General features: G+C 38.2%; 1 protein-coding gene across 1 annotated transcript in view; it reads right to left on the reverse strand.

The window, feature by feature from the left end:
- Positions 1–6,442: 6,442 nt before the first annotated feature.
- CA6 (carbonic anhydrase 6) overlaps positions 6,443–27,388 on the reverse strand; it is a 41,654-nt gene continuing 20,708 nt past the window's right edge. The window contains exons 4-10 of the mRNA XM_027843980.1: positions 19,920–20,059; positions 15,652–15,747; positions 12,624–12,693; positions 11,814–11,971; positions 8,598–8,721; positions 6,942–7,050; positions 6,443–6,516 (exon numbers count right to left, since the gene is read on the reverse strand). Coding sequence (XP_027699781.1) covers positions 6,980–7,050; positions 8,598–8,721; positions 11,814–11,971; positions 12,624–12,693; positions 15,652–15,747; positions 19,920–20,059 — 659 coding nt within the window. The 3' untranslated portion in view covers positions 6,443–6,516; positions 6,942–6,979. The remainder of the gene's footprint in view (positions 6,517–6,941; positions 7,051–8,597; positions 8,722–11,813; positions 11,972–12,623; positions 12,694–15,651; positions 15,748–19,919; positions 20,060–27,388) is intronic.

Consider the following 27,388-nt stretch of genomic DNA (forward strand, 5'->3'; position numbering starts at 1 on the left):
CTAGTATTATTTTACTGCCTAGTTCTTGCTGTAACTCATTTAACTTTTCCTTTAAGAATTTGCATGTTATACCATTTGGTACATATATATTTAGTATTCATATTAGTTCATTGTCTATGGTACCTTTAAGCAAAATGTAGTTTTCTGGTGAGGAAACTGAGGGGATTAGAACACCAAGTAGTAGTGGGAATTGAGTGAACCACACTGAGTCCATCTTGTGACTCAATTCTGGAGCTAGCTCAGTTCCCCTTCTATTCAATTATGGGTCCAGTCCAATTTCTGTCTTGTGAGAAAATTTTATTCAATTGTTGGAATTGTGAGAGGACTTGATTGCATTATTTGAACCTAGCCCTGTGTGGCTGCAAAGCTGGACCACCTCTACCTATTGCTTAGAGACCCTTAACTAAGGATCTAGGTTATGCTGGCCAGAAACTTGGTCAAATCTGAAGACTGTTATTTTCTTCTGAAAATTAGGCAAATGTTATTTTCTAGTTATTTTCTTCTGAAATTTCTCACAACTACACACTTCGAACAATCCATAGATCTTATAAAAAATTGCCCCCATAATGATCAATCAGTTATTGTTACCATATTCCTTTGATTGCATTCTGACACCTGGGGGAAGCAGGATGACCTCTTTTTCTGATTTTAGGAAATTGTGCCTGTTCACTCTCCCCCTCCCAACTTGGAAAATCCCTAATCTTTTCCCAATTAGATATCAGATTACCTAATTTTGTGTCCTAGTTAATTGTTTTCTTTTAGTTAATTGGTCTTACAATGTAAATTACAAATTCATTGTATTTAATGTATAAAAAGCTATCCTCTCCTATATTCAGGATCTAGTGCCAAAGCTGAGGAAAGTTATTGGTCCTGATGTGTTGAGCAATTGGCACGTATTGTTTAATAAATTGATATGCTCAGAAACTCAAACCTTTTTTTCAGTTATTTTCTCTTTCACCCACCACATCTGCTTATTACTTCTAATTAGATCTACTTTTGCTTTTGCTTTGTCTGAAATCATGTTTGTACTTTTTTTGCCTTTTTCACTTCAACTGAAGCATAAGAATATGATACAATAATAATTCTTTTCCATTTCCTTATTTTAACTCTGTGTGTATCTTCCTGTAAACAAAATACTGTTGGATTCTGGTTTCCAATCCATTCTGCTCTCTGCTTCCATTTTATGGGTGAACTCATCCCATTCACATTCACAGTTATGATTCCTAACTCTGTATTTCCTTCCATTCTATTTTTCCCCATTTATCCTTCTCTCTGTTTCTCCTTTCACCTTGTCCCCCCTCAAAAATCTGTTTTTCTTCTGATTCCTGCTTCCCCAATCTTCTCTCCCTTCTAGCAGTACTCCCCTCCTTTTATCCCCCACCCCTCCTACTTCCCTGTAGGGCAAAATAGATTTCTATGCTCAACTGAAGGTGTATGTTATTTCGTTTTTGGGCCAATTCCAATGACAGTAAGATTCAAGGTTCATTGCCTGCCACCCCAGCCCCCCATCTTCCCCTCCATTGTAAAAACTCTTCCTCTCATGCCTCTTTCATATGACATAATTTACCCCAGTCCACCTCTCCCTTCTTCCTTCTTCCAGCACATCCTTCTTCCTCACTCCTTTATTTTTTTAAGTCCTCCCATCATAGTCAACTCACACCTGTGCTTTGTCTACATATATATATATTTTTTTTTCTAACTGCCCTAATAATAATAGTGTTCTTAGGCATTCTTTGTCAGTATTAGGGTAGTTGGAGGGAAAAAATTATATGTATGTAGATAGATAGATAGATAGATAGATAGATAGATAGATAGATAGAGGGCACAGGGCGAGTTGATCTGGAGAATAACATTAAGGGGCGAGAGAGGATTATACTAGGAGAAGGAGAAAGGGAGAGGTAGAATGGGGTAAATTATCTCACAAAAAAAGAGAAAAGAAAAGGCTCTTACAGTAGAGGGGAGTCAGGGGAAGGTGAGAGGGAATGAGTGAATCTTATTCTCATAGGATTTCACTTAAGGAGAGAATAACATACACACTCAATTGGGTATGCAAATCTGTCTTACCCTACAGGAAAATGGGGGAGGGGAAGGGGACAAGAGAGTAGGGGGATGATAGAGAGGAGAGAAGATTGGGAAAAGGGGCAATCAGAAACAAATACTTCTGATGAGGGACAGGGTCAAAAGAAAGAATAGAATAAATGGGGGGGCAGGATAGGATTAAGGGAAATAGAGTTAGTTTTTCACAGCATGTCTACTATGGAAGTGTTTTGCATAACTGCACATGTATAACCTATATTGAGTTGCTTGCCTTTTCAATGAAGGTGGGTGGGGAGGGAGGAAGGGAGAAAATTTGGAACCCAAAGTTTTAAAAACACATGTTTAAAAAAAATTTTTTTTCACATGCAACTGGAAAATAAGAAATACAGGAAATGGGGTACAGAAATCTATCCTGCCCTACAGGAAAATAGAAGGGGAAGGGGATAAGAGAATGAGGGGAGAGATAGAAGGGAAGGCAGATTAGGGGAAGGGGTATTCAGAATGCATGCCATCTTGGGGTGGGGGGAGGGGTGAAATGGGGTGAAAATTTGGAACTCAAAATCTTGTGGAAGTAAATGTTGAAAACTAAAAATAAATAAATTTATTAGAAAATTTAAAAATTATATACATACATATAGTCTGTCTATCTATCTGTCTATCTGTCTACCTATATCTATGTCTATCTGTCTATTTATATCTATATCTATCTATCTCTATCTATCTATCTATCTAGTTTCTTCTAACTGCCCTAATAATAATAAAGTTCTTAGGAGTTACAAAAATCATCTTCCCATATAGGAATGGAAACAGTTTAACCTTATTGAATCCCTTATGATTTCTCTTTCCTGTTTTCTCTCTATGCTTCTCTTGCATTTTGTATTTGAAAGTCAAATTTTTTTTTTATTCAGCTCTGGGTCTTTTCATCAGTAATGCTTAAAAGTCCTCTATTTCACTGAATGTCAATTTTCCCCCTGAAGGATTATACTCAATTTTGCTAGGTAGATGATTCTTCGTTGTAATCCTAGCTTCTTTACCCTCCAGACTTTCACATTCCAAGTCCTCCAATCATTTAATGTAAAAGCTGCTAAATCCTGTGTTATCCTGACTGTGGCTCCATAATATTTGAATTGTTTCTTTCTGGCTACTTGCAATATTTTCTCCCTAACCTGGGAGCTCTAGAATTTGGCAATAATATTCCTGAATGTTTTCATTTTGGGATCTTTTTCAGAAGGCAATTGATGGATTCTTTCAATTTCTATTTTACCCTTTGGTTCTAGGATATCAGATGAGTTTTCCTTGATAATTTCTTGAAATATCATGTCTAGGCTCTTTTTTTATCATGGCATTCAAGTAGTTTAATATTTCTTAAATTATCTCTCCTCAAGCTATCTTCTAAGATGGTCATTTTTCCAATGAAATATTTCACATTTTCTTCTATTTTTCATTTTTTAAATTTAATTTTATTGTTTCTTGATGTCTTGTGGAATCATTAGCTTCCACTTGCCCAATTCTACTTTTTAAGGAATTATTTTCTTCAGTGAGCTTTTGTACCTTCTTTTTCATTTGGAAAATTCTGTTTTTTAAGGTGTTATTTTTTTTCAGGTTTGTGTGTGTGTGTGTGTGTGTGTGTACCTCTTTTACCAAGATGTTGACTCTCTTTTCATGATTTTCTTTTGTTATTCTCATTTCTTTTCCCAATTTTTCTTCTATCCCTCATTTTATTTTTAAAAGTTTTTAAGAGTTCTTCCAGTAATTCTTTTAGGGCCTATGACCAATTCACATTTTTCTCTGAAGCTTTGTATGTGGCTGTTTTGACTTCATAGTCTTTTGAGTTTGCATTTTAACCTCCCTGTCACCATAGTAACTTTCTTTGGTCAGATTCTTTTGTTGTTGTTGTTGTTTGCTCATTTTTCCAGCCTATTACTTGACTTATAACTTTTTGTTAAAGTAGCTCTCTGCTCATGGAGTGGAGGGGGCACTATCCCAAGTTTCAGCTTTGTGGTACTATTTTCACAGCTAATTCTGGAGGTCTGGAAGTTTTGGGTCCTTCCAAGGTAGTGTATCTAAGGAGACATGTAGTTGCTGCTCTCCTGAACAATTCTCTGATCTGTGAATGACCGAAAGCACTCTTCTTCATGCTGGAACTGTGACCAGGCATCCTGTGACCAAGTATCTCTGCTGCTGCAAATGCTTATGGGCTAGTGGGTCCTCTTCATGGGACTATGACCTGGAACTATATGGGCAATGCAACAGAATCCTGTGCCCAAAGCCAGCAAAGGGTCCCTTGTAATCTCCTTGTGAATAGTTGTCTGAATCCCCTACCATCTATGGGCTGAGAGATGCACATAACATATGCCTACCTGGTGCTGTTAGTTATCATTTATGGATTTATCCATTCTCCCCAACTAAATTATAAGCCCCTTAAGGGCAGGGATAACACCAGTTGCCAATCAGTGTGTCCCACAATGATTAACATCCAAAATTTAGAAGAGCTAAAGTTTAAGTGCTAAAGAAAGTTTTATTTTCATTGATTTGTTAATATCTAGATGTAGAAGGAAAGACTTCATAGAAAAAACTCTGATACTAGAAGGAGAAAAGATGAAAGCAAATGAGAACTATCAATATGAAAGAGAGAATGTATGTGTATAATAATGGGAGGATAGAAAGATAAGAAGGATCCTGAAGGAAAGATGAAGGGAATGGGGATGACCTTGTTCAATTCTGTATTATAATTCTGTAAGGGGTGCTGGGTAGATTGAATAGATCAATCATATCACTTCCACCCCATTTAAAGTAAAGGTCAAGGGGCAGCTAGGTTGCACAGTGGATAGAGCACCAGCCGTGGAGTCAGGAGGACCTGAGTTCAAATCTGGCCTCAGACATATAACACTCACTAGCTGTGTGACCCTGGGCAAGTCACTTAACCCCATTGCCTAGCCAAAATAAATTAATAAAGTGTCAAGATGCTAAGCCCTGATACATTTATCAGGTTGAAACACATCAGTTGTTCACTAGGTGTGAACAAGTCCTGGATACCTCCTTGAATTAATCAAGGACAAGAAGTCTGTTCCAACTGTGACCATAGACATGTGGTTCCTTTCCTTCAAACTTCATCCCCAAATCCTTTCCTAGTCATTCCAGGCTTCAATCAGCAGATATTTCTTCCTTCTCTGAATACCTTCTATTTTATCTCTTTCATTTATTCTCTCTTCCTTTTCAACACCAGATAGACATATGCTAAGTGCCAAGGGAGTGATCCAAATAATAGAAAATAGAAACACTGCAGAAAATCAAATGGCAATTGATTGGGGGAATGGCTAAACAAATTGTGGTACTTGAACCTAATGGATACTGTTGTACCATATGAAATGATGAATAGGAAGAATTTAGAGAAACTTGAGAAGACTTATATGAACAAATGCAGAATGAAGTCAGCAGAACCAGGAAAACAACATACATGATGACTACACCAATGTAAACAGAAAGAAGAACAACAAAAATGTAGTGTAACTCTAATGACTAAGAAAGAAACTTGGTCCTGGAGAAGAGTTGAATAAATATACCTCCCTCTTTTCTTTGTAGAGGTTGGAAAGTATGGTTGTAAAATGTTGTACGAATTGTTGATGTCCATCTCTAGTATCCCTATCTTTCACTTCCCTTACTCTTATATTATTCTTTTTTTGTTTTTTTTTTGTTGTGGGTTTTTTTTTAGGCAATTGGGGTTAAGTGACTTGCCCAGGGTCACACAGCTAGTAAGTGTCGAGTGTTTGGTCTGAGGCCGGATTTGAACTCAGGTCCTCCTGACTTCAGGGCTGGTGCTCTATCCACTGCGCCACCTAGCTGCACCTTCCCTTAGTCTTATACCCACTCTCTCCTCTTTCTCCTTCCTTTCATTTCTTTCCTGTTTTGTCCCTGAGTGTATCCCAAGGAGTACAACATCTGAGAAAAAGAGAAAGAAGAAAAAACATATATAAAGGGACAACTTTTAAGCATCATAATTTTATTATATCGCAATGCATAAAAGGGCAGATTGGTTGAGAGTTAATATCCATCAAAGCAGATATTAACAGTAAAAAATCAATATTCACAAAGTAATTGATTTCCATTTCTATCATCAGTTCTATCTGTATTAAATCCCTCCAGGCATAATTTAATTCCATCATCTGATCATTTCAGCAATAGCAGTTCCACTAAGGTATCTGGAAAATGCACAAGGTTAGTAATCCAAAAAGGAGCTTTGCATAGATAAGGGAGCAACCAAGTAAGGATCCAGGGCAAGGAATGTTTTTATGGTGAAGGAAATGGTGAACTGGCATCTTCTAGCTTGTGGTGTAAGCTGGAGGCTGATGATGTTTATCTACACTGCTTCTTTTTATTTCTGATAAGGATTGCCTCTTTCATGCCATTTTTGAACTGTAGAAAAGTATCTTGAGTGGCTTTTTTTCTTTAGAACACCACCTCTGTTACCTTCAGAACATTCTAGAAAAAAAACCAGTCATTTATCAAGGGACTTTCAACACACTGAGGGCCTTTCTTGGCAAAGAGATGAAATTTCCCTCTCCCAGAAAATGATCCTAATCATTTTGGAGGGGACATAAGGCTTTACTTCATCATCAACCAGTGAGAAGGAGAGTGGAAAGATGGCTGCAAACCACTGTTCCCACAATAGCAGGGGCAGTGGGGAGGACTTGTCTACCTATTCCACCAATCACCCATTATCTCCAAATACACACTCCAACTCCTCCCTCTCCCTGAGCTGTCCTTGATCCCAATCTTTCCCCTTCTGGTCCCTTGGGCAGTTATAGCTTAACTTCAACCCAGACCCATGGACTGTCACTTCCACTGACACTGTTGGGAACACCTCACCTCCCAAGGCACACCCACACCCTGGCCTTCCCTTCAACCTTGCCATTCACCCAGCTCGTCTCCAGGCTTCTGCGTTTCAGTTGACACTACACTGCCACCTCTTGGCAGTCTTGAACTTGGGCTTGGACCGGAACTGTGACTCTTTTCCTTTTCATCAGGACCAAGTGTGTTGAAGAGAATGAGCAGATGTAAGTGGTTTGTAGTCTGCACCACATATCTCATTATGTGATATCTTCCCCTTTCCACCAAATCATCCCCTTCCAAACTCTTCTATTACTGCCTAGGGCAGCACCATCATCTCAAGCATCCTTGCTTACAACTTCGATATCACCCTTAACTCCTCATCCACCCCACAAATCCACTCCGATGCCAACATTGTCTTTTTTTACATTCATATCTCTCATACACACCCTTTATCACCACTCACAGGGCTCCCGCCTTACTTCCAACCTCATCACCTCTTGCCTCAGACTATTGCAATATCCTATTTAGTCTCCCTGCCTCATCTCTTCTTTGCGTTCCCTTCTCGCTCAGCTGCCAAGGTCATTTCCTTAAACAGCGATCTGACCATGTCACTATTCTACTCAATAAACAACAGTGGCTTCCTAGAAGTTCTAGGATAAAAGATTATTTCATCCATGTCTTATTCTTTATCTCTAAGTTTTATAATGTTTATAATTATTAGCATGCACATGTATATAACTTGCAAATAAGTATTTCTATATTGGGGATGCACTCAAAAAAATTTTAGCGATGAGAACAACCAAAGAAGTTTGTAGATTTTAAAGTCCCAGCTAAAAAACTTCTACAAGAAGTATTTGCTAATCACCCTTAATGTGAGTGTTTTCCCTCTGTTGACAAATCTCCAATTTGCCTCATCCATCCTTTCTGTACATGGTTGTTTGCATGCTGTCTCTCCACCCGCCCCCCGCCTCCCCCATTAGACTGTGACATCCTTGAGGCAGGGACTGTCTTTCCCCTTTCTTTGTATCCCCATCACTTTACACAATGCCTGACAAATTGCAGGAGCTTAATTAATACCGAATGACCACTGATATAAGGAATCAGGAAGATAAGATCAAATATTGCCTCAGATACTACCTTTTTGACCCTGGGCAAGTCACTTAATCTTTCTCAACCTCAATTTCTTCATCTGTAAAATGGGGATAATAATAACACCTACCCCACAGGCTTGTTACAAGAATCAAATGAGATAACATATATGAGGCATTTTGAAAACCTTAAAGTACAAGACAAATGCTAGCTATGATCATGATTATTATTTTTAATAATTTTTATTAATTACAAGTTATTTCAGTGCCTCCTGCAACCTAATAATATTGCTATTATTATTTAATTTATTAATTGATATTGATTAATTTAATTTATTGTTATTATTAGGTCATAGGAAGCCCTGAAACCTTTCTATATACCCCCATTTCAAGACAATTCTCTTGATTACATAGTATAACAGTGCCCCTCCTCCATCTAGAATTTTATGTTACTTTTCTTAGACACCTGTTCACTATGTCTGAACTGGGGGTCAAGGACTGCCAGGATCTGAGAATAAGGCCTCTTGTACTATCAGTATGATACACTATGGCCAACACTCTAATGTACCTAATGACCAATAAATTCCAAGAAAGAAAACTCCATTGCCAAGGACTGACATAGAGGTTCTGGCTTTCACTGACCTTTTCCTTTTTTAGGTGAGAAATTGGCTTCCACTCTCCTTTGGTTGAGGGGCTTAACCTCCCGGAAGTTATTTTGAAGTATCTGATGATTACTATTCATGATTGAGTTCTGTAGCTTCTCCAGCTGCAGGTAACACAGGAGATGTTCATTATGTAGGGGAAGTGAAAGCTAAAGGGCTAGTTAGCTTCCAGGCTGGAATTGGGACCTTGTTACTGAGCCAGATATAGGATTGTTAGCAACCTAGAAGAAGTAAATCCTTATACCTTTAATGTAGGCCATTTCTGGTTTGTTTGTTTTTTTAGTAAATTAATTTTTTCCAATGATCAAATATTTCTTTGTCTCTCCCACTCATCCTCAGTGGAAAAAAATAAAATAAAACCCTTACAAAAAAAAATAAGCATAGTCAAGAAAAACAAATTCCCATATTGGGTCATGTCCAAAAAAGTGTCTCATCCTATATATTAGCCTATCATCTCCCTGCCAGGAGGTAGGTACCATTCTTCAAGGAAGATAGGCCATTTCTTTACAATACTCTCTTTGATATCCCCTGACCCACCTTCCCAATCAACCATCCATTAAGCCAGCTTGGCCTAGCTCCCATGGTCTTGCATTTTTTAAAAATTTTTTTAAATCTCTGGCCTGCAGGGCAGTCTTTCCCAAATCACAATTGCTGGTGCTAATATTTGTCTTAGGTTTCAAAAGACCACTAGACAATCTCTAATTGCCATGAGCAAAGTTTTAGAAATTTTACCATCCACCCACTTGCTTTGAGGGTCTGGGCTGTGCTGTGTCGCCATGATTCTTAATAGAGGAAAGAATTTTAGAAACCAGATGATATACTTAGAACCATAGATAATCAACTTAAAAGTTAGTTGAAACAATTAACAACTTTGGCCAAGTTGTAGGATATAAAATAAAACCCCATAAATCATCAACATTTCTGCATGTTACCAACAAAATCAGCAGGAAGAAATAGAGAAATTCCATTTAAAATAATTGAATGTAGCATAAAATACTTGAAAGTCTATCTAGGAAAACACACAGAGGAACTATATGAACACAATTACAAAACACTTCATACAAATAAAGACAGATCTAAATAATCAGAGAAAAATTAACTGCTGCTCATGGGTAAGCTGAGGCAACACAATAAAAATAACAATTCTACCTAAATTAATTCACTCATTCAGTCCCATACCAGTCAGGTTACCAAAGAATTATTTTATAAAGCTAGGAAAAACAATAACAACATTCATTTGGAGGAACAAAAGGTCAAGAATATCAAGGGAATCAATGGGGGGGAAAGTGAAAGAAAATAGCTTAGTGGTACCAGATCTCAAGCTACAAATCACATAGTAGCAATTATCAGAACAATCTGATACTAGATAAGAAATAGTGTAGCTAAATCAATGGAATAGATTAGATACACAGTATGCAGAAGTAAAAGGCCACAGTAACCTAGTCTTTGATAAACTCAAAGATCCAACCTTTTGGGACAAGAATTCAATATTTGACAAAAACTGCCCGGAAAACTGGGAAGTAGTCTGGCAAAAATTAGGCATAGACCAATATTGTATACTAGATGCCAAGAAAAGCTCAAAAAGGGGACATGATTGAGACATAAATGGTGATATCATAAGCAAATTAGGAGAGCATAGAAAAAAATTACTGTTAGATCTATGGATAAAGGAAGAGTTCATGACCAAACAAGAGATGGAGAGGATCATAAAAGGTAAGATGATTAATTTGTATTATATTAATTCAGAAAAGGTTTGCACAAACAAAAGCAATGCAGCCAAAATTAGAAGGAAAACTAGGAGAAAAAAATTTACAAGTTTCTCTAATAAAGGTCTCATTTCTCAAATATATAGGGAACCCAATCTAAATTTATAGAAATAAGACATTCCTCAATTGATAAATGGTGAAAAGATATGAACAAGCAGTTTTCAGAAGAAATCAAAGCTATCAACAAGCAAATGAAACAACTCTGAAGTACCACCTCATACCTATCAGATTAGCTAACATTACAGAAAAGGCAAATGACAAATCCTGGAAGGTGTGTGGAAAAATAGGGACACTGATGTACTGTTCGTGGGGTTTTGAATTAGCCCAGCCATTCTGGCAAACAATTTGGAACTATGCCCAAGGGGCTATAAAACTGTGCATACTCTTTGACCCAGCAATACCACACTAGATCTATACCCTCTCTCCTTCCCCTCCCCTCTCCTTGGGAAGGCAAGTGATTTGATATAGATTATATATGTCTAGTCATGCAAAAAATTCCATATTAGCCAGGTTGCAAAAGAAAATGCAATTGAAAAAACATAAAAATATTAAAGAAAACAAAAAATGGTACACTTCAATTTGCATTCAGACTCTTCCATCAGTTACTTCTCTGGAGTCAGATAGCATTTTTCACCATAAGTCTTTTGGAATTCTTTTGTATCATTATATTGCTAAGAATAGCTAAGTCATAAAAACAAATAAATAAATGAATAAAACAAAATAAAAAGGATAGTTAAGTCATTCACAGTTGATCACTGTACAGTATTGCTATTACTGTATACAATGTTCTACTGGTTCTGATCACTTCACTCTTCATCAGTTCATGTAAGTCTTCCCAGGTTTTTCTGAAATCATACTGCTCCTCATTTCTTATAGCACAATAGTATTCCATCACAATCATATATCACAACTTGTTCAGCCATTCCCCAATTTATGGACATCTTCTCAATTTTCAATTCTTTATCACCACAAAAAATCTGCTATAAATATTTTTGTGCAAATAGATCCTTTACCTTTTCCTTTGGTCTCTATGGGATACAGACCTAGGAGTGGTATAGCTGCGTCAAAGGATATGCCCAGTTTCATAGCCCTTCTCTGTATATATCTTGTCTGTACAGAATCATTTACATGTTGTGTCCTCCACTAGACTGTGAGCTCCCTGAGGGCAGTCAACAAGGTTTTACTATTTGCCAGGCACTCTATCAAGTATTGATAAGCTGAGACTGCTTTTGCCTTGCTTTGTACTCTCAGTGTTTAGCACTGTGCTTGGCATATGGTAGGCATTTAATGAGTGCTTTCTGATTAATTGAATGAAACAAACATCAGGAGAAACCAGGGGACAGAGTGGAGCAGCTGAATTAATTCCTTACAATCTCCAAAGCCATCAGTGGAAGCTTGTCAAGGATAATAACAGAGGCGCAAATGTTTACCTGTGCTGTAGAAATGGTGGCAGGTTCTACCAAAACAGTCCATATGACATTCTCAGTGCAGGGGGGAGTGGTCAATGAGCCTTGATATCGGTAGAAATTTGAGAAGTCATGGGGCAACATGTGCTCAACGTCGATGGAGTTCAGAGTTACATTCTCCCCTAAAAGAGAGATAGGAAATGAGAGAGGTTGAGTCACTCAGTAGATCTGTGGCAAGCATAGATGGCTGGCCAATATGGCCCTGGGGTTGGGGAAACCACACAGATGTGGTCATGAGGCTGAATTGTGGCTCTGACTGGACTTACTACGTTGTGTAAAAACTCTATCCCTGATCTATCTTCCAGTAAAGTTAAATGGGAAAATGCTCCTGGTCCATCCAAAGATTATCACTGGGATGTTGTAAGGAACCATTAAAACCACCCTCCTTCTGTCATCTTCCCACCCTATCCCCCACAGGAAGAATAGTCAACTATTTTGAGTTCTTAAGAAAATCAGTTCTCAAACATAATTCAAATCCCCTGATGCCAAATTTTCCATTTTTTACCTCTGCACAATATTTGTTTCTGTCATGATCCTGGGACTTATGCACCAGAACTCCCCAAACACAGCCATTCACCATAAGGAAAGTTTACAGACAAATCCTTCCAAGGGCCCCCCCTGAAGAGCAAATGTGCAGCAAGAGAAACCTGGCCTCCAAAATCGGGGTGCCCCCAGAAGGGTCCTTATTTCCAAACTGTCTGCCTGCTTCTTCTCTCCTCCCTTTGATGTGTCCCTTGGGCTAATTTCTCTTCCCCTGGTGCTGTGTTGACTTACCTACATTTTGGATCTCAGACAAATGGGAAAAAAGCTTCTCGTAATAAATATTGTCTGGACCTTTCTTAGCCTATAGGAAAAAAGCAGAATATTGAGGGAGTACAATGGCAGTATAGAATGGTAAAGAAGAGGGAATAATAATAATAGCTGACAATGGAGCACTTCACCAACATCTCATTTGGGAAGTGGGTGGTTTGGGTTTTATCATCTCCCTTTCACAGATGGGAAAACTGAGGCTCAGAGAAGTTAAGAAATTGACCCATGGACACTCAGCTATAAAGTGAATCAAGCTTAGGCCTGTCCTGACTCCATGTCCAGCCCTCTTTGCACTGTTCTAGGTGGCCTCTCTGGGAAGAAGTGTGGAAAAGCAGATGATGAGGAGAGTTTCACTTGGAGATCTCAAGCTGGTTCAGTTTGCTCATTGCTAAATAGGGACAATGCTCATGGAGCCCTTCGGGATCTTCCCAGGAAAAGTTCTTTTAGTTCTAAATAAGAATAACTTAAAGAAAGGGTTTGTGGAGTCTTGGGAAAGGCACTTGTTAAATTTTCAATATGATCATTTATGCCCTCAGAAATTGGCAAAGGCTCTGTATCAGCACTTCATTGTTTTGTTGATTGTCTAGACTTAAGAAAATGATGGAGAAAATGTTAATAGTGTAGGCTAAGTTTAAAAATGCATCCTTCACACATCCCCTCACCCTATCCCCAAGAGCTGGTAGTTAAAACCTTTAACAGCACACCACTGGCTTAAAGTCTTAGAGAGATCTAAGTGCCTGGACCTGCCCAATATATGTCAGAGACATTTTTTTTTTCTTTGAGTCAATCAAGGTTAAGTGACTTGTCCAGGGTCATATAGCTAGCAAGTATCTGAATCTGGATTTGAACTCAGGTCCTCCTGACTCCAGGGCCAGTGCTCTGTTCATTGGGCCACCTAGCTAACCCCAGAGACAACTTGAATTCATCTTCCAGGCTCCAGACCTGCCCTCTATCTACTACATCATCAGTTTCAGACCAGTTGCTGATTTGAACTGATGGGCAGAGTTTCCTTAAAAAGAATTCGTTACACTAGTGAAATGAGAGATGTGGACAATAAATAAATAAATAAAATTTTAAAAAGCTAACAATGTGATGAACACAGAGAAGCATGAAAAGATCCATATGAATTGAAGAAGAATGAAGCAAGCAGAACCAAGGAAACTGTATGTGCAGCAACTGCAACAATGTAAATGGAAAGAACAATGACGCTCCAAAAAGTCAAAAGGAAATGTAACAAAGTTATAAAGATCAAGCAGGATTCGAGTGGAAAGATATAAGAAGACTCCCCCAGCCTAGCTCTTGTTGGAGGTGGGAGGTCTACAAGGGTTGCTACACATTGCAAAGGTTTGGGTGCTTTTTCAATGTATTGATTAGTTGCACTAACACATTTCCCCTCTCTAAAAAAAAAAAATTCCCATTTGTTATATTGTTTGGCTCTCCAGGTAGGGGAAGGTTATGTAAGAAACAGAAAATACCAACAAAAAATTATCTAAAAAAAAAAAGCTTTCACAAAGCACTTTATAGCTACAAAATGATTCACAGGCATTGTCTCATCTGATCCTTTGTATATCTTTGGTTTATAGATAATTGAAGAAGTACATTGACTTGGCCAAGATCATATGGCTACTAAGTAGCCAAAGCAAGATTTGGACTACAAGGCTCTCCCCACCTCCCCACCTCTGGCCTTACCTCTCAGAGTGATGGGAAGGTGGGAGGAGGGGTTATTAAATGACCAAAGATTCCCTTTTAGATCTCCTGCTCTAAGGAGAATAGCCATAAGTGATTATTAAGTGGTACTAACGTAGCTTGTTTTAAGCAATATTATGCATGGCATGTTTGACTCTTTCCCCTAGAGGCAGCTATGTGGCACCATAGTGCACAGAGTACTGAGCCTGGAGTTAGGAAAACCTGAATTCAAAATCAGCATCAGACACTTCCTAGCTCTGTGACCCTAGGCAAGTCACTTCATCTCTGTCTGCCTCAGAGTGGGGGAAATAAAAGCACCTACCTCACAGGGTGGTTGTGAGGATCAAATGAGATAATCTTTGTAAAGCACTTAGCACAGTGCTTGGCATAGAGTAGGAGCTTAATAAATGCTTATTTCCTTCCCCTAATGATATAATTTGTTATTTGCTCTCCTTGCTTCATTCCAGGGCCTTCAGTGGTGAGGAGGTTGGGGATTGGAGAGATGTCACCAAGGTGTAAAAGAGATAGCCTCAATTCCAAAGCATTATAAGAGAACTCCGTTGATGGGGGGGGGGGGCCAATGGAGAAAAAACATGAATGGTCATCAATGGTGTTGGGGAACCCCCCACTTTCACCTCCATAGCCCACACATATCATACACAGGACTAGAGTTAGCTAAGTGGTGTCATAATAGAGCACTGGACCTAGAGTCAGGAAACACTTGAGTTCAAATCCAGCTTCAAACACTTCCCAGTTGTGTGACTATGGGAAAGCCCCTTAGCCTCCATCTGTCTCAGTTTTCTCCACTGTGAAATAGAGATAATTAGCAGCACCTGCCTCTCAAGGTTGTTGTGAAAATGAAATGAGATAATATTTGTAAGTGTCACATAGTAGGAGTTTAATAAATGCTTTTTCCACTTTCCCCCTTTATATACACTGGGAACATGAGAAAATGGCTAATCTTTCTAACAAAGTTTTCATGCTTAACCCTTGCCTTTAGATTGTATTGGAATTATCACCATTGTGTCTAGGTTTTGCTAATTCTGCCCTTCAAACATAAGTCAAAGCTGATATGAAATTTTGGGGGAACCTGTGGTGCCCTGAAATAGATAATTAGGGGTGAGCTAGTGATGGTGAGCAGGGACTGGGTACAGAAATGACCCCACAGCAGGGTCTGAGCTTCTAGGGAATGTAAGATAGTTCTATCCCAAACACAATGAACAGGAATGGAAAGGAAGAGCTCTTTCCAGGTTCTAAGCGAGCCATCTGAACCCAGCCATGGTAAAAATGAAGAGCTTTGGCTTACCTGAATGAGGACTGTGACCACAGATAAACCATCAGGCTTGGTTTGGGCTTCATCAAAGCTGCCATATTTCTCAGAATTGTAGTGTACAATGTGTAGCTGTGGGGACAGAGCAAAGGTCAAGATGATATCTAGATGTTCCTCTAAAGGAAAAACCACAGAAGCCTGAAACAAGGCTTCTCTCATCTGAACTCCAGGGTCCCCTGCAAGAATATGATGCAACAGTCATTGGGGAGATACCATGGAAGCCCTTTCCTAATGTTCCCTGCCTCCTCCCCCCAGGTAAGATGCTAATTCAGTTCAACATATTCAAAAATATGTTAGGTAGCGTAAGTCCAAAAATTAAAAAAGGACACAGTCAAAAACAACTTCCAGGAATCAGACTTTGTGATAGCTGTCCCTCCTGCCTTGAGCAACCATCTAATTAGTTGATCGCACAACTTAAGGTCAATCTATGGGCCCCTTGAGTTTCCAATGGCTACACCCCCTGCTTTGAAGACCACTATCCCAGACAACCAAAGAACAGAAGGAAAATTATAATAATGGGTAATGTGCATTTAAAGCAGGCGTTCCAAAAATTTGGGGTGTCAAGGACCCTTTGGTAGTCTGGTGATACCTATGGACCCTTCTCAGACTAATGTTTTCATTAAATGCATAAAATAAACTATGGAGGATTGTAAGGAAACCAATGATATTGAAATACAGTTACAATTTTTTTTTAATTCACATATCCCAAGCTAAGAACTCCTACTTTACAGTCTATGTGCCTTTAAAAACTATGTGCCAGGGAAAAGTCACATGGAACTGATGCCTCCTAGGGAAATCAATGCCTCTGTAGAGCAATTTGAAGGATCAGTGTTTTTTGTTCAGTCGTGTCTGACTCTTTGTGACCCCATTCAGGGTTTGCTTGGCAAAGGCACTACAGTGGTTTGCCATTCCTTCTTCAGCTCATTTCATAGATGAGGAAACCGAGGCAAACAGGGTTAAGTGACTTGCCAAGGGTCACACAGCTAGTAAAAGTCTAAGATGTGAACTCGGGAAGATGAGTTTTCTTGACTCTAGGCCCAAAGCTCTATCCACTGTGTCACCTAGCTGCCCATAATTGTTAGGAGGATCAAAAGAGATAAGATTATATAAAACACCTTGCAGACTTTATAATGTTATGGCAATAAAAAATTAAATAAAAATTTTTAAAAATTTTTAAAAATGTTATGGCAATGCTGGCTATTATTATCCTCTTCCAGTCTTTCTGGAACCTTTCCAGTCTTCTTACACTTTACTCCCTTCTAGGTGCTCTAGAATTCTTCACCCTTTCTTCCCATATTCTTTTTTTTTAAATTGTTTTAATTTATTTTCATTTCCAAATGCTGTTCTTCCTTCACCTTCCCTACCCATTAAGTCAATATAAAGAAAAAACCCCTTAGAAATATGTATAGTCATGCAAAATAATTTCTGCATTAGCCATGTCTCCTTCCCTCCCCCCCCAAAAAAAGGAAGGAAGAAAAGTAATATACTTTAATCTGCACTCTGGGTCTATCAGCTCTCTACCTGGAGGTATATAACATGTTTTCTCATGAGTTCTTTGGAATTGTAGTTGATCATTGTGTTGATCAGAATTTCTAAGGTGATTGCCTTTACAGTACTGTTGTTATTGTATTAATTGTTCTTCTGATTCTACTCACTTCACTTTGTGGCAGTTCATACAAGTCTTCCCAGGTTTTTCTGAAACCATCCCCTTTGCCATTTCTTACAGCACAATAGTATTCTGTCACATTCATTTACTATAACTTGTTGAGTCATTCCCCAGTTGATGGAAATCTCCTCAATTTCTAGTTTCTTTGCCAACAAAAAAAAAATCTGCTATAAGTATTTTTTACATATAGATCCTCTTCCTCTTCCTTTGATCTCTTTGGGGTATAGACCTAGTAGTGGTATTGGCCCATGTTCTTTCCATTTTCTTGTGCTCACAAAACTTGGTTTTCTCTAGAAGAGATCAAACTTGTGGGCACACATTCCAGGACTGGGGGCTCTTTTTCTCATGTTTGCTAACATTACTGGGCCAGGAGAGACAGGCACACTCCTTACTGCTCCTGGCTATTTCCAAGCCTTCCCTCTGCCACCACCACTCAACTTTCTCTTTGAGTTTCATTCTAGACATGGATGGCACCCCATCTATGCTTTTAATATGGTAATAGATCAACCCTCAAGGCCCTCCAATATAAGGAGTTCAGCACTTACTTTACAGGCTTCCTCTTCTGTCTAATCCTTGCCCTCATACTTGGAGATTTCAACATACCAATTGATGTCCTCTCAAACACTCTGCCTTCCCAGTTCATAGGATCATAGATTTAGAGACTGAAGGGACCTTAGAGATCACTGAAACCACCTCTCTCATTTTGATTCATAAAGGAGTCATAAAGAGGCCAAGAGACTTGCTCAGGGAAACCCAGCCAGTACATGTCTAAGGCAGGATTTGAACTCAGATCTTCCTGATTCCTTAACTTTCATGACCTATTTCTTTGCTTTTCATTAACCATCCACAGGGATGGTCATAACTTAAATCTTGTCACCCATAACTGTACAGTCTCCTTGACACAGAGTTCTTGAGTTTCTATTCTTTCATCTCCCTCTGCCTTATTCTTCCTAAAATTATTCTTCATCTTCATTGTGACTTCTAGTTCCTCCACCCCTTCCTGTTCTTCTAGTCCATCACCCCCTATCACCTCACTTTCTTCAGCTCTTATAAACTTAATCTCATGGAGGTCATTTTGACTGGGCTCTGTCCTCTACCCTTGAAACCCTTGCCCTTTGTCCTATCGGTACATGAAACTTGACAAACCTCAACCCTGGTTTACCCATGCGCCCCCCTTCTCTGCTGCCACTCTGCTATTGCCAAATGTGACTAAAGCAAGTCACAGAAGCAAGTTGACTGGGTTTGCTGGAAATGTCTATTATCTAATCTCCACTGGGCCATGATTTATGCAGCACAATCCTTCATTCTTCTCTAATTCATTATTACATTCTCCACAACAGCTATTCTAGACCTCCATTTTCCTCAGGCCTTCTGTGCCATTCTGTACTTACTCCCCCATTTCCTCTTAGCAAAGGACTTTATTTCCTACCTTATTGAGGAAAATCAAGACTACTTATAGGGACTTCCTCTTCTTCTATACTCCATATCTCAAAACCACTCTCTATCTATATCTATATCAGTCTTCATCCATTCTCTGCTCCTTTGAAAAAGACATAACCTGCTGTTTGCCAAGTCCAACCCTTCTACCTGTGATCTTAATTCCTTTTTCTCCTGTCTCCTTCATTATCTACTGGCTCTTTCCCTACTGCCTACAAATATGCCCAGATCTCCTCCATCCATATTCTTCACATGAGCAGAACCGGAAGAATGTTGTACACAGCACCAGCAACATTGTGCACTGATCAACTATGATTGACTTAGCTCTTCTCAGCAATACAATGACCCAAGACAATTCCAGAAGACTCATGATGGAAAATGCTATCCACATCCAGAGAAAGAACTATGGATCTGAATTCAGATTGGAGCATCTATTTTTGCTTTTTTTTTTAGTTTTTAGTTTTTGTTTTTTTCGGTTTTACCTTTTGTTCTGTTTCTTCTTTCACAGCATGACTAATGTGGAAATATGTTTAGCATGATTGCACATGTATAACCTACGTCAGATTGTTTGCCATCTTGAGGAGGGGCAAAGGGAGGGAGGTAAGAAGAAAAAAAAATTGAAGCTCAAAATCTTCTTAAAAATGAATGTTAAAAACTATCTTCACAAGAAATTGAAAAAAATAAAATACTATTTATAAAAAACAAACAAACAACAAATAAACCATTCTTCACTTGACCCTGCCATCTCCTCAAGCTATCATCCTATAACTCTACTCTCTTTCATAGCCAAACTCCTAGGAAAAGTAATTTATACTTGATGACCTTCCATCTTCATCTCCCACTCACTTCTCTGAAGTCCCTTGCAATCTAGCTTGCAACCTCACTACTTGACTGAAACGCCACTTTCCAGATTACCACTGAGCCATCTAGCTCTTTGTGAGCTAGGGCTCACAAAGATTCACATATGATCAGGCTTTGCTAAAGATCAATTCAAACCCAGGATAATTGGAATATAAGCCTATTAGGTAAAACACCTGCTTTGCTTTAACTTGCCTGACTACCAAATTTCCAATGTTTACCCCATCATCAGACTCGATTCTAATGGGAAGGAATATTTATAAAATAAATTCCAGTTGTATACCTCACTGTCAAACTGAACTCCATTGATGAGGTGCTCTGAGCCATGGAATTCTCCACCCCAGTGAAAGTGCAGCTGGGCAGCTGTGTAGACCTGGGGTAATCCTCCGATGATATGCATGCTGGATGGCAAACTGAGCTGAACTGGAAGAGAACAGACAGCACCCAAAGAGTTGTTGGGTTGGGACCCAGTCCAACCAATCCTCACAGGCTCAGAAGCCTTGACAACAGCCACCCACCCACCTATTTGCCCACAATAAGTCACTAGTTCAGAGCTGATGAGAAGGCTCTCACAAATCACTCAGGAATGAAAGTTTCCCTATCTGTGGAATACAATCCTAGTCAATTAAGAGAATTTAGCAATGAGTCTACTTACTGACCCACTCTGCCCCACCACTACCTACTGGGCCAATTCTCAGAACTCGTCTGAAGTAGGAAAAGAAGAAAACAATCTAGCTACAACTTCAGTGATCTTTTTATTCCTTGTACTTCCTGAGAATGGTAAGTGGTTTGGAATTGTTTACAGAGCAGAGCTTAGGATGCCACCCTAGTCCAGACTGATAGTCTATATAACATGATAGTCTATATAACCTTGTATGACAGGGGTTGACAAACTATGACCTACCCAAGGGCTAAATCCATTGGGTCTGACTGTGCACAGCTATGAGCAAAAGGTTGTTGGGTTTTTTTTATGTTTTTACATATAATAAAATTTTATTTAAAAGTTTAGAAACCAGTAATGAAAAACTAGTATGTTATAAGAAATGATAAAGGGGATGGTTTCAGAAAAACCTGAGAAGACTTGTATGAACTGATGCAAAGTGAAGTGAGCAGAACCAGGAGGACAATTTACACCGTAATAGCACTAGTATAAAGATAATCAACTGTGAAAGACTTAGAAAATCTGATCAAGGCAATGACCCACCCCAATTCCAAAGGACTCATGATGAAACATTATCTACCTCCAAATAGAGAACTAATGGACTCAGAGTATAGTATATTGAAGTATATTTTAAAATCTTCTTTTCTTTTTCTTGATTTTTTTTTCAGCACATGGCTAATACAGAAATTCATCTTTCATTAATTTATATTTATATGGGGTTTTGTATATCTTGCCTTCTCAATGAGTAAGGAAGGGGTGGGGAGGCAGGAAGGGAAAGACTCTGGAACTGAAAATTTAATAAAAATTGAATGAAAAGCATATTCTGTGAGTATGCTTATTTCAAAAACTCTCACTCCTTAAGACTTCACTGAGAGAAATTATTATTAATAATCAATATCTTGGGGACATTCAGAGTTTCTCCCCTTCTAAATTTCTCATTTTACTAATTGCTAATTAGTAATTACATTACTAATAATGAGATTATTTTAATTTTCCTGATCTTAGTCAGACGCCACCCAAGCTTACAAGGAATTTAAGCTAAAGTGGGGAAGCCCATTGTGTTCTACTCAAGCTTGGGTAGAGACCCATCCTTTTGTCTAGATAGCCCAAGGCTGGGAGTGGTCTGGTATAGAGATATTTTCTCTGTCCAAGGGTGACATGATGATGAGAGACATCAGCCCCACATTGAAAGGGTATATAAGCTATGAGCCCACCGCCATGATTGTCTTTGATCTAAGAGAGATGGACAAATGACCATCCTTTTATTAATAACCTGCTGGCCTTTTTAACAAAATGATTAAATTACCCAGAAACCATGTCTCTCAAAGCTTTTTAATCATCACATCACCATTGTTCATCTTGTAGCAGAATTAATGAGACTAAATATAAATATTTATTAATAAATGATTAAAAATGAATTCTATTCTATTCAATTCTATACTATTCATCCATGGTAAAAAAAAAAATCTTTTAATTAATTTAACATTGCACAATGTATGCAACTCAATAGGATTATATGCCTCTGGCACTAAATGTTTTCCTCCATAATTTAAAAAAAATATAAAAAATCATTCTTAGCTCATGGGCCATACAAAAACAGGCAGTAGAATGGTTTTGGCCCAAAAGCTATAGTTTGCTGACTCTATTCTAGAGTCATATTTAATAAGACTCCAGTTTACTCATTGATGAGAGAACATTATTAGAGGAAGCAAAGATGTGTTAGGAAGGGCTGGGTTCTAGTCCAAACTCTTCCACTAACTTTGTGTGACTGTAAGCCATTCGTTTCAGTTAACCTCAGCTTCCTCAATAATAAAACAGGGATAATGTTTATGAGGCAACATGGCATAATGGATAGATAGGACCAGCTTAGGAGTAAAAAATACACTAGTTCAGATGCTGTCTTTGACACATACTAACTGTGTGTGACCATGGACAAGATATAACCTCTCAGTGTCCTAACGAAGTCACTAAGACTAAAAGTTACAGATGAGTGAAGGGAGCTTTCACACCGGGAGTCCCCCCAATAAATTCACAGATGTTTTCTATTTATATCCCCAGGACCAAAACAAATTTACATTCAAGAACAAGCTGGAACCAGCTCCTGCTGGTTCTCATTGTTAAATTTTCAGTGTGAGCGTTCACATCTTGGGAATTAGCAAACACTACAAATCAGACCTTGAGTTATTATTTCTTTGATTGTCTAGACCAGGGGTCAGCCAGTTATAGCTCAGCCCATGGGCCAAATCTGGCCCCTAGCTTGTATTTGTATGACCTGTGAGCTAAGAATGGTTTTTACATTTTCAAATGGTTGAGGGGAAAAAAAATCAAAAGAAGAATATTTCATGATGTGAAAATTACATGAATTTCAAATTTCAGTGTCCATAAATAAAGTTTTATTGGGACACAGCTGAGCTCATTTGTTTACATATTGTCAGTGACTGGTTTCCTGCTACAATGGAGCAGATAAATAGTTGGGGCAGAGACTGTATTCAGCCCTCACTCCTGCACAACAAATCACCAATCTTTCTGACTCAGATCTCAACGTTTCAATTGCTGCACTTATCACCGGACAGCAACACTTCTCTGTTACTGGTGCATACCCATCATGTCAAAACAAGAAAAGAAGAGAAAAGTGGATTTCAAATGTAGCGCTTCCAAGGCACAGTGGAGTGTGGATTATTTCGTTATCACATTAGATGACAAAGCATTGTGCTTATTATGCAATAATACTATAGCTGTGTTAAAAAAATATGACATGCATTGACATTACCAGACATCACAATATTCCCAACTCACAGGAAAACAATGGAATATCTCATGGCTGGAAAATTTCTTGAAATTAAAATTTTTAATTAAATTAAAATTAAAAATTAAAATTAAATTAAAAGCAAAAAGTGAAAATAAGGCTACAACCAAAGTTTCCCACTGGCTTATTTGTTAGCCAAGCAAGGGAAGCCATTTACTGATGATGAGTTAATTAGCTTTTGATTATAGTCCAGAGAAAATAAATTTGATTAAGACTATTAGCTTATCAGCTCAATTAAAATCATATACTTGTGGACTGACATTAGCATTTGGCAGTACCTATCTCTGTGAAGACATTTTCAAAGATGAAATATATAAAATCTCATTCCAGATCAGCATTAACAGATGAACATTTCCAATCAATTTTGATGATGAACACTAATTTTGAATCCAAATTAAGTGAAATGTTATCCCCCCAAAAAAAGAAATCCATCCTTCTCACTTGAACTCTATTACACCTCCGTCCCAAGGAAATCTATTATTATTATTATTATATTTTGAATTTCATCAAAAAATTTGTGGAAATTTGTTTTCTCTCTTGTTATATCAGTACTTACAAAATATCTTCAATTTTATCTCTTGTCCTGTAAAGCCTAAAATATTTATTATCTGGCTCTTTACAGAAAGTTTGCCAACCCCAGTCTAGTCTTAAGAAAGTGATAGAGAAAATTTTAATAATGCAGATTAAACTTAAAAGTGTGTTTTTCATACTCTTTTTTTTTCCTGGAAAGCCAATCGTCAAGCATTTACCAGCACACACCTGTTTATGATATTGATTTACTAGGGCTGTGAGGTATAAAAATTGGTCTAGACCTATCACCATAGCATTAAAGGTGGCCCTAGAGGTGGAAGGGATCTCAGAGCCATAAAATCCAATGCTCTCATCTAACAGATGATAAACCAAGTAATTTCTTACTCTCTGCAAAGAACTTCCAATATAGAAACTCTCTCCACAGATAAAGATCTCATGTATAATTCATAATTTTTAAGAGCTCCCTGGGGGCTTGAGAGATTAAGTGACTTGCCTATGGTCACAGGGTTAGCATGTATCAGGAGCATAACCTGAACCTCCTTCAGACTTCAAGGCTGGATCTCTATTTACTGAGACTTGCTGCATCTCAAGATACAGAAAAGTGAGTTATTATTTTCTCTGGGTCAAAATGTTCTCTTCCATTAAAACAGGGACAAAACTAGATAATCTTTAAACTCCCCTCATATTCCCCAAATCCCTGGATTCAAAAGTCACTCTATTTATCTCTCTTTCTGATAAATTATTGAAGAAATATTTTATAAGATGCAAAATTCTTTTGTCAGATCAAGAGAACATTTAATTTATGTATTTGGGAGCAATGAACTCTTCTCAAGGCCTTGCTTTATAAAGGGCTCAGACTTTTCCATCTTACTTCACTTACCATCAGCTACTCTGGTTTCTACTCCTTGAACATTATGCCTTCCCCAGAATAAGCTCATCACCTGAAATCTCATCATCTTGGAGATCGATTCAACTTTGCTATTCTATTATTTCCAGTAGTTTTTTAGTTGATTCCCTAGGATTCTCTAAGTATAACATTGTATTATCTGCAAAATGTGATATTTTCATTTCCTCATCACCTATTCTAATTCATTCAATTTCTTTTTCTTCTTTTATTGCTATAACTAACATTTCTAGTACAATATTGAATAATAGAGGTGATGATGAGCATCCTTACTTCACCCCTGATTGTATTGAGAAGGCTTCTAGGAGCTTTGATATTTGGTAGATACATAGATAGATAGATAGATAGATAGATAGACAGATAGACAGACAGACAGATAGACAGACAGATAGACAGTCAGACAGACAGATGTTGTTGTTGTTCAGTAATTTGAATCATGCCTGACTCTTTGTGACCCCATTTGGGGTTTTCTTGGCAAAGGCACTGGAGGGGTCTGTCATTTCTTTCTCCAGCTCATTTTACAGAGAAGGAAACTGAGGCAAATAGTGACTTGCCCAGAGTCATACAGCTAGTAAATGTCTGAGGTCAGATTTGAACTCAGGAAGAGGAGTCTTCCCGACTCCAGACCCAATACTCTATGCACTATGCTGTCACCTAGCTGTGATACCTAGCTGGATAGATGGATAGATATAGATAGATAGGTAGGTACAGATATGTATGTATATACACATATGTATATGAGGTATATGATATATATTTTTCATGATGAAATGATACATGCTATCCATCTATATACATATGTAGATATACATATATGTGTGGGTGTATATCTATGTGTATGTATATATGTGTATGTGTGTGTATATATATATATATATATATATATGTAAGAGGTAGGTAGCATGTTTCATTATGAATCCTCTGGAATTATGGTGGGTCATCATACTGATCAGAGTTCCTAAGTCTTTCAGAGTTGATTGCTATTACAATGTTGTTGTCATTGTATAAATTGTTCTGGTTCTGCTCGCTTCATTCTACACTAATTCATAAAAAGTCTTCGCAAATTTCTCTGAAGCTCTCCCCTCCAGCATTTCTTATAGCATAAGAGTATTCTATCATGTTCATATTCCATAATTTGTTTGGCCATACCCCAATTTATGAGCACCTCCCTCAAGATTCCAATTCTTTGCCACTTCAAAAAGAATATTACTTAAGCTCATGTGCAATCTTTGTCCTAACTCAGCCTCCAAGAGATACATTAGGTCAAGGTCCATGACTGGTTAGACCTTCCAAAAAACAAGCATTATTTTTGCTTTCTATAAAAATAAGAATTATAAATAATAATAATAGCTAGTATGTATATAGTACTTCAAGGTTTGCAAAGCACTTTCCAAATATTATCTCATTTGATCCTCATAGCAACCCTGGTTAGTGGGTGTTATAATTATCCCCATTTTACAGATGAGGAAACTGAGACAAAGATTAAGTGACTTGCCCAAGGTCACACAGTTAGTAAATGTCTATGGTCAGATTTGAACTCAGGTCTTCCTTCTTTGATCCTCTTCTTCCTCTAACACAACTAAAAACCTGTATCTGGTTGTTACTGGCCTTTGCTTTTCTGGGCACATTCAGATTAGACTGAGTTAGCTCTTCTTATAGGTTTGGTTTGGTTTTTGTTTTTGTTTTTGTGTAGGATTGTATCAATAGAACCATTAGGATTTGATTGTTTAAAAGTGATTCAAGAGCAGATAGTCTCTATACATAGCAAAAACAAAACAAAACATTGATGTTCACCTTTAAAAGTATCTGAAAATAGACTGAGAACAAGTTTCCGAATGGGCTAGAGTCCATGGTCCATTAGTCAGAGTTGTTGAAATTTGACCTCAAAGATGGCATTAAGAAATCCTACCTGGCCCTTAGACCAAATACCAGAGGAATGATAGGGAGCTAGCAGAATAGTTTTTTGAGTTCCAAATGTTATGCTCCATAAGGTTCACAGTGAGCTTAACTGAGTGTATATAATTTTATACTGTTGTGAGTGAGAAAATTGAGAAAAGTCCTTCTAGCATACTCCCTAACTTTCATAGCCTGGAAAAAAAAACAGTAAAACTACTTCCCTAAGACATCATTTCAGTTTTTGTTATGCCAGCATCTGGATCTTTAAGAGTCAACTAACTGTGAGGCAGCTAGGTGGTATAGTAGGTAGAGTACCAACCCTGGAGTCAAGGGAATCTGAGTTCAAATCTGGTCTCAAACACTTAGTAACTGGGTGCCTCTGGGCAAGTCACTTAACACACACACACATACACACACACACCATTGCTTCTCTCAAAAAAAAAAAAAAAAGAGTCAACTAGCTATGTGACCCTGGACAAGTCACTTAACTTTGTTTGCCTTGATTTCCTCATTTGTAAAATGAGCTGGAGAAGGAAATGGCAGTATCTTTGCTGAGAAAACCCCAAATGGGGTCACAGAGAGTCAGACAAAACTGAAACAACTGAACAACAAAAGACCAAAAGCAAAATTGAAAAAGAAATATGCAGAAATTGACTTCCAGCTATTGAACAAAAATGTCTGTACAGGAGCAGGTGCATTTGTTTTCTTTGTGTTCCCACAATGATTGGATCCAAGAGAGAGCCCCTCTCATTGAGGGGAATGCTTAAGCTCCCCCAGCTTGGCAGCATTACCTAGTGCATTCTCTCTTGGTGTAGGTACAATGGAAGCTTAAAAAGACGCCAAGGAACTCACAGGGGGTATAGAGACACAGGGTTCTGCTGGTCAAGGGAGCACAGGGAGAGAGAAGAGAGAGAGAGAAAGAGATAACAGTAGTAGGGAGAGGCAGAGTAAGAG

The sequence above is a fragment of the Vombatus ursinus genome, unplaced genomic scaffold (assembly GCF_900497805.2).
Source record: "Vombatus ursinus unplaced genomic scaffold, bare-nosed wombat genome assembly UNPS02014932.1, whole genome shotgun sequence".
NCBI classification, from domain to species: domain Eukaryota; kingdom Metazoa; phylum Chordata; class Mammalia; order Diprotodontia; family Vombatidae; genus Vombatus; species Vombatus ursinus.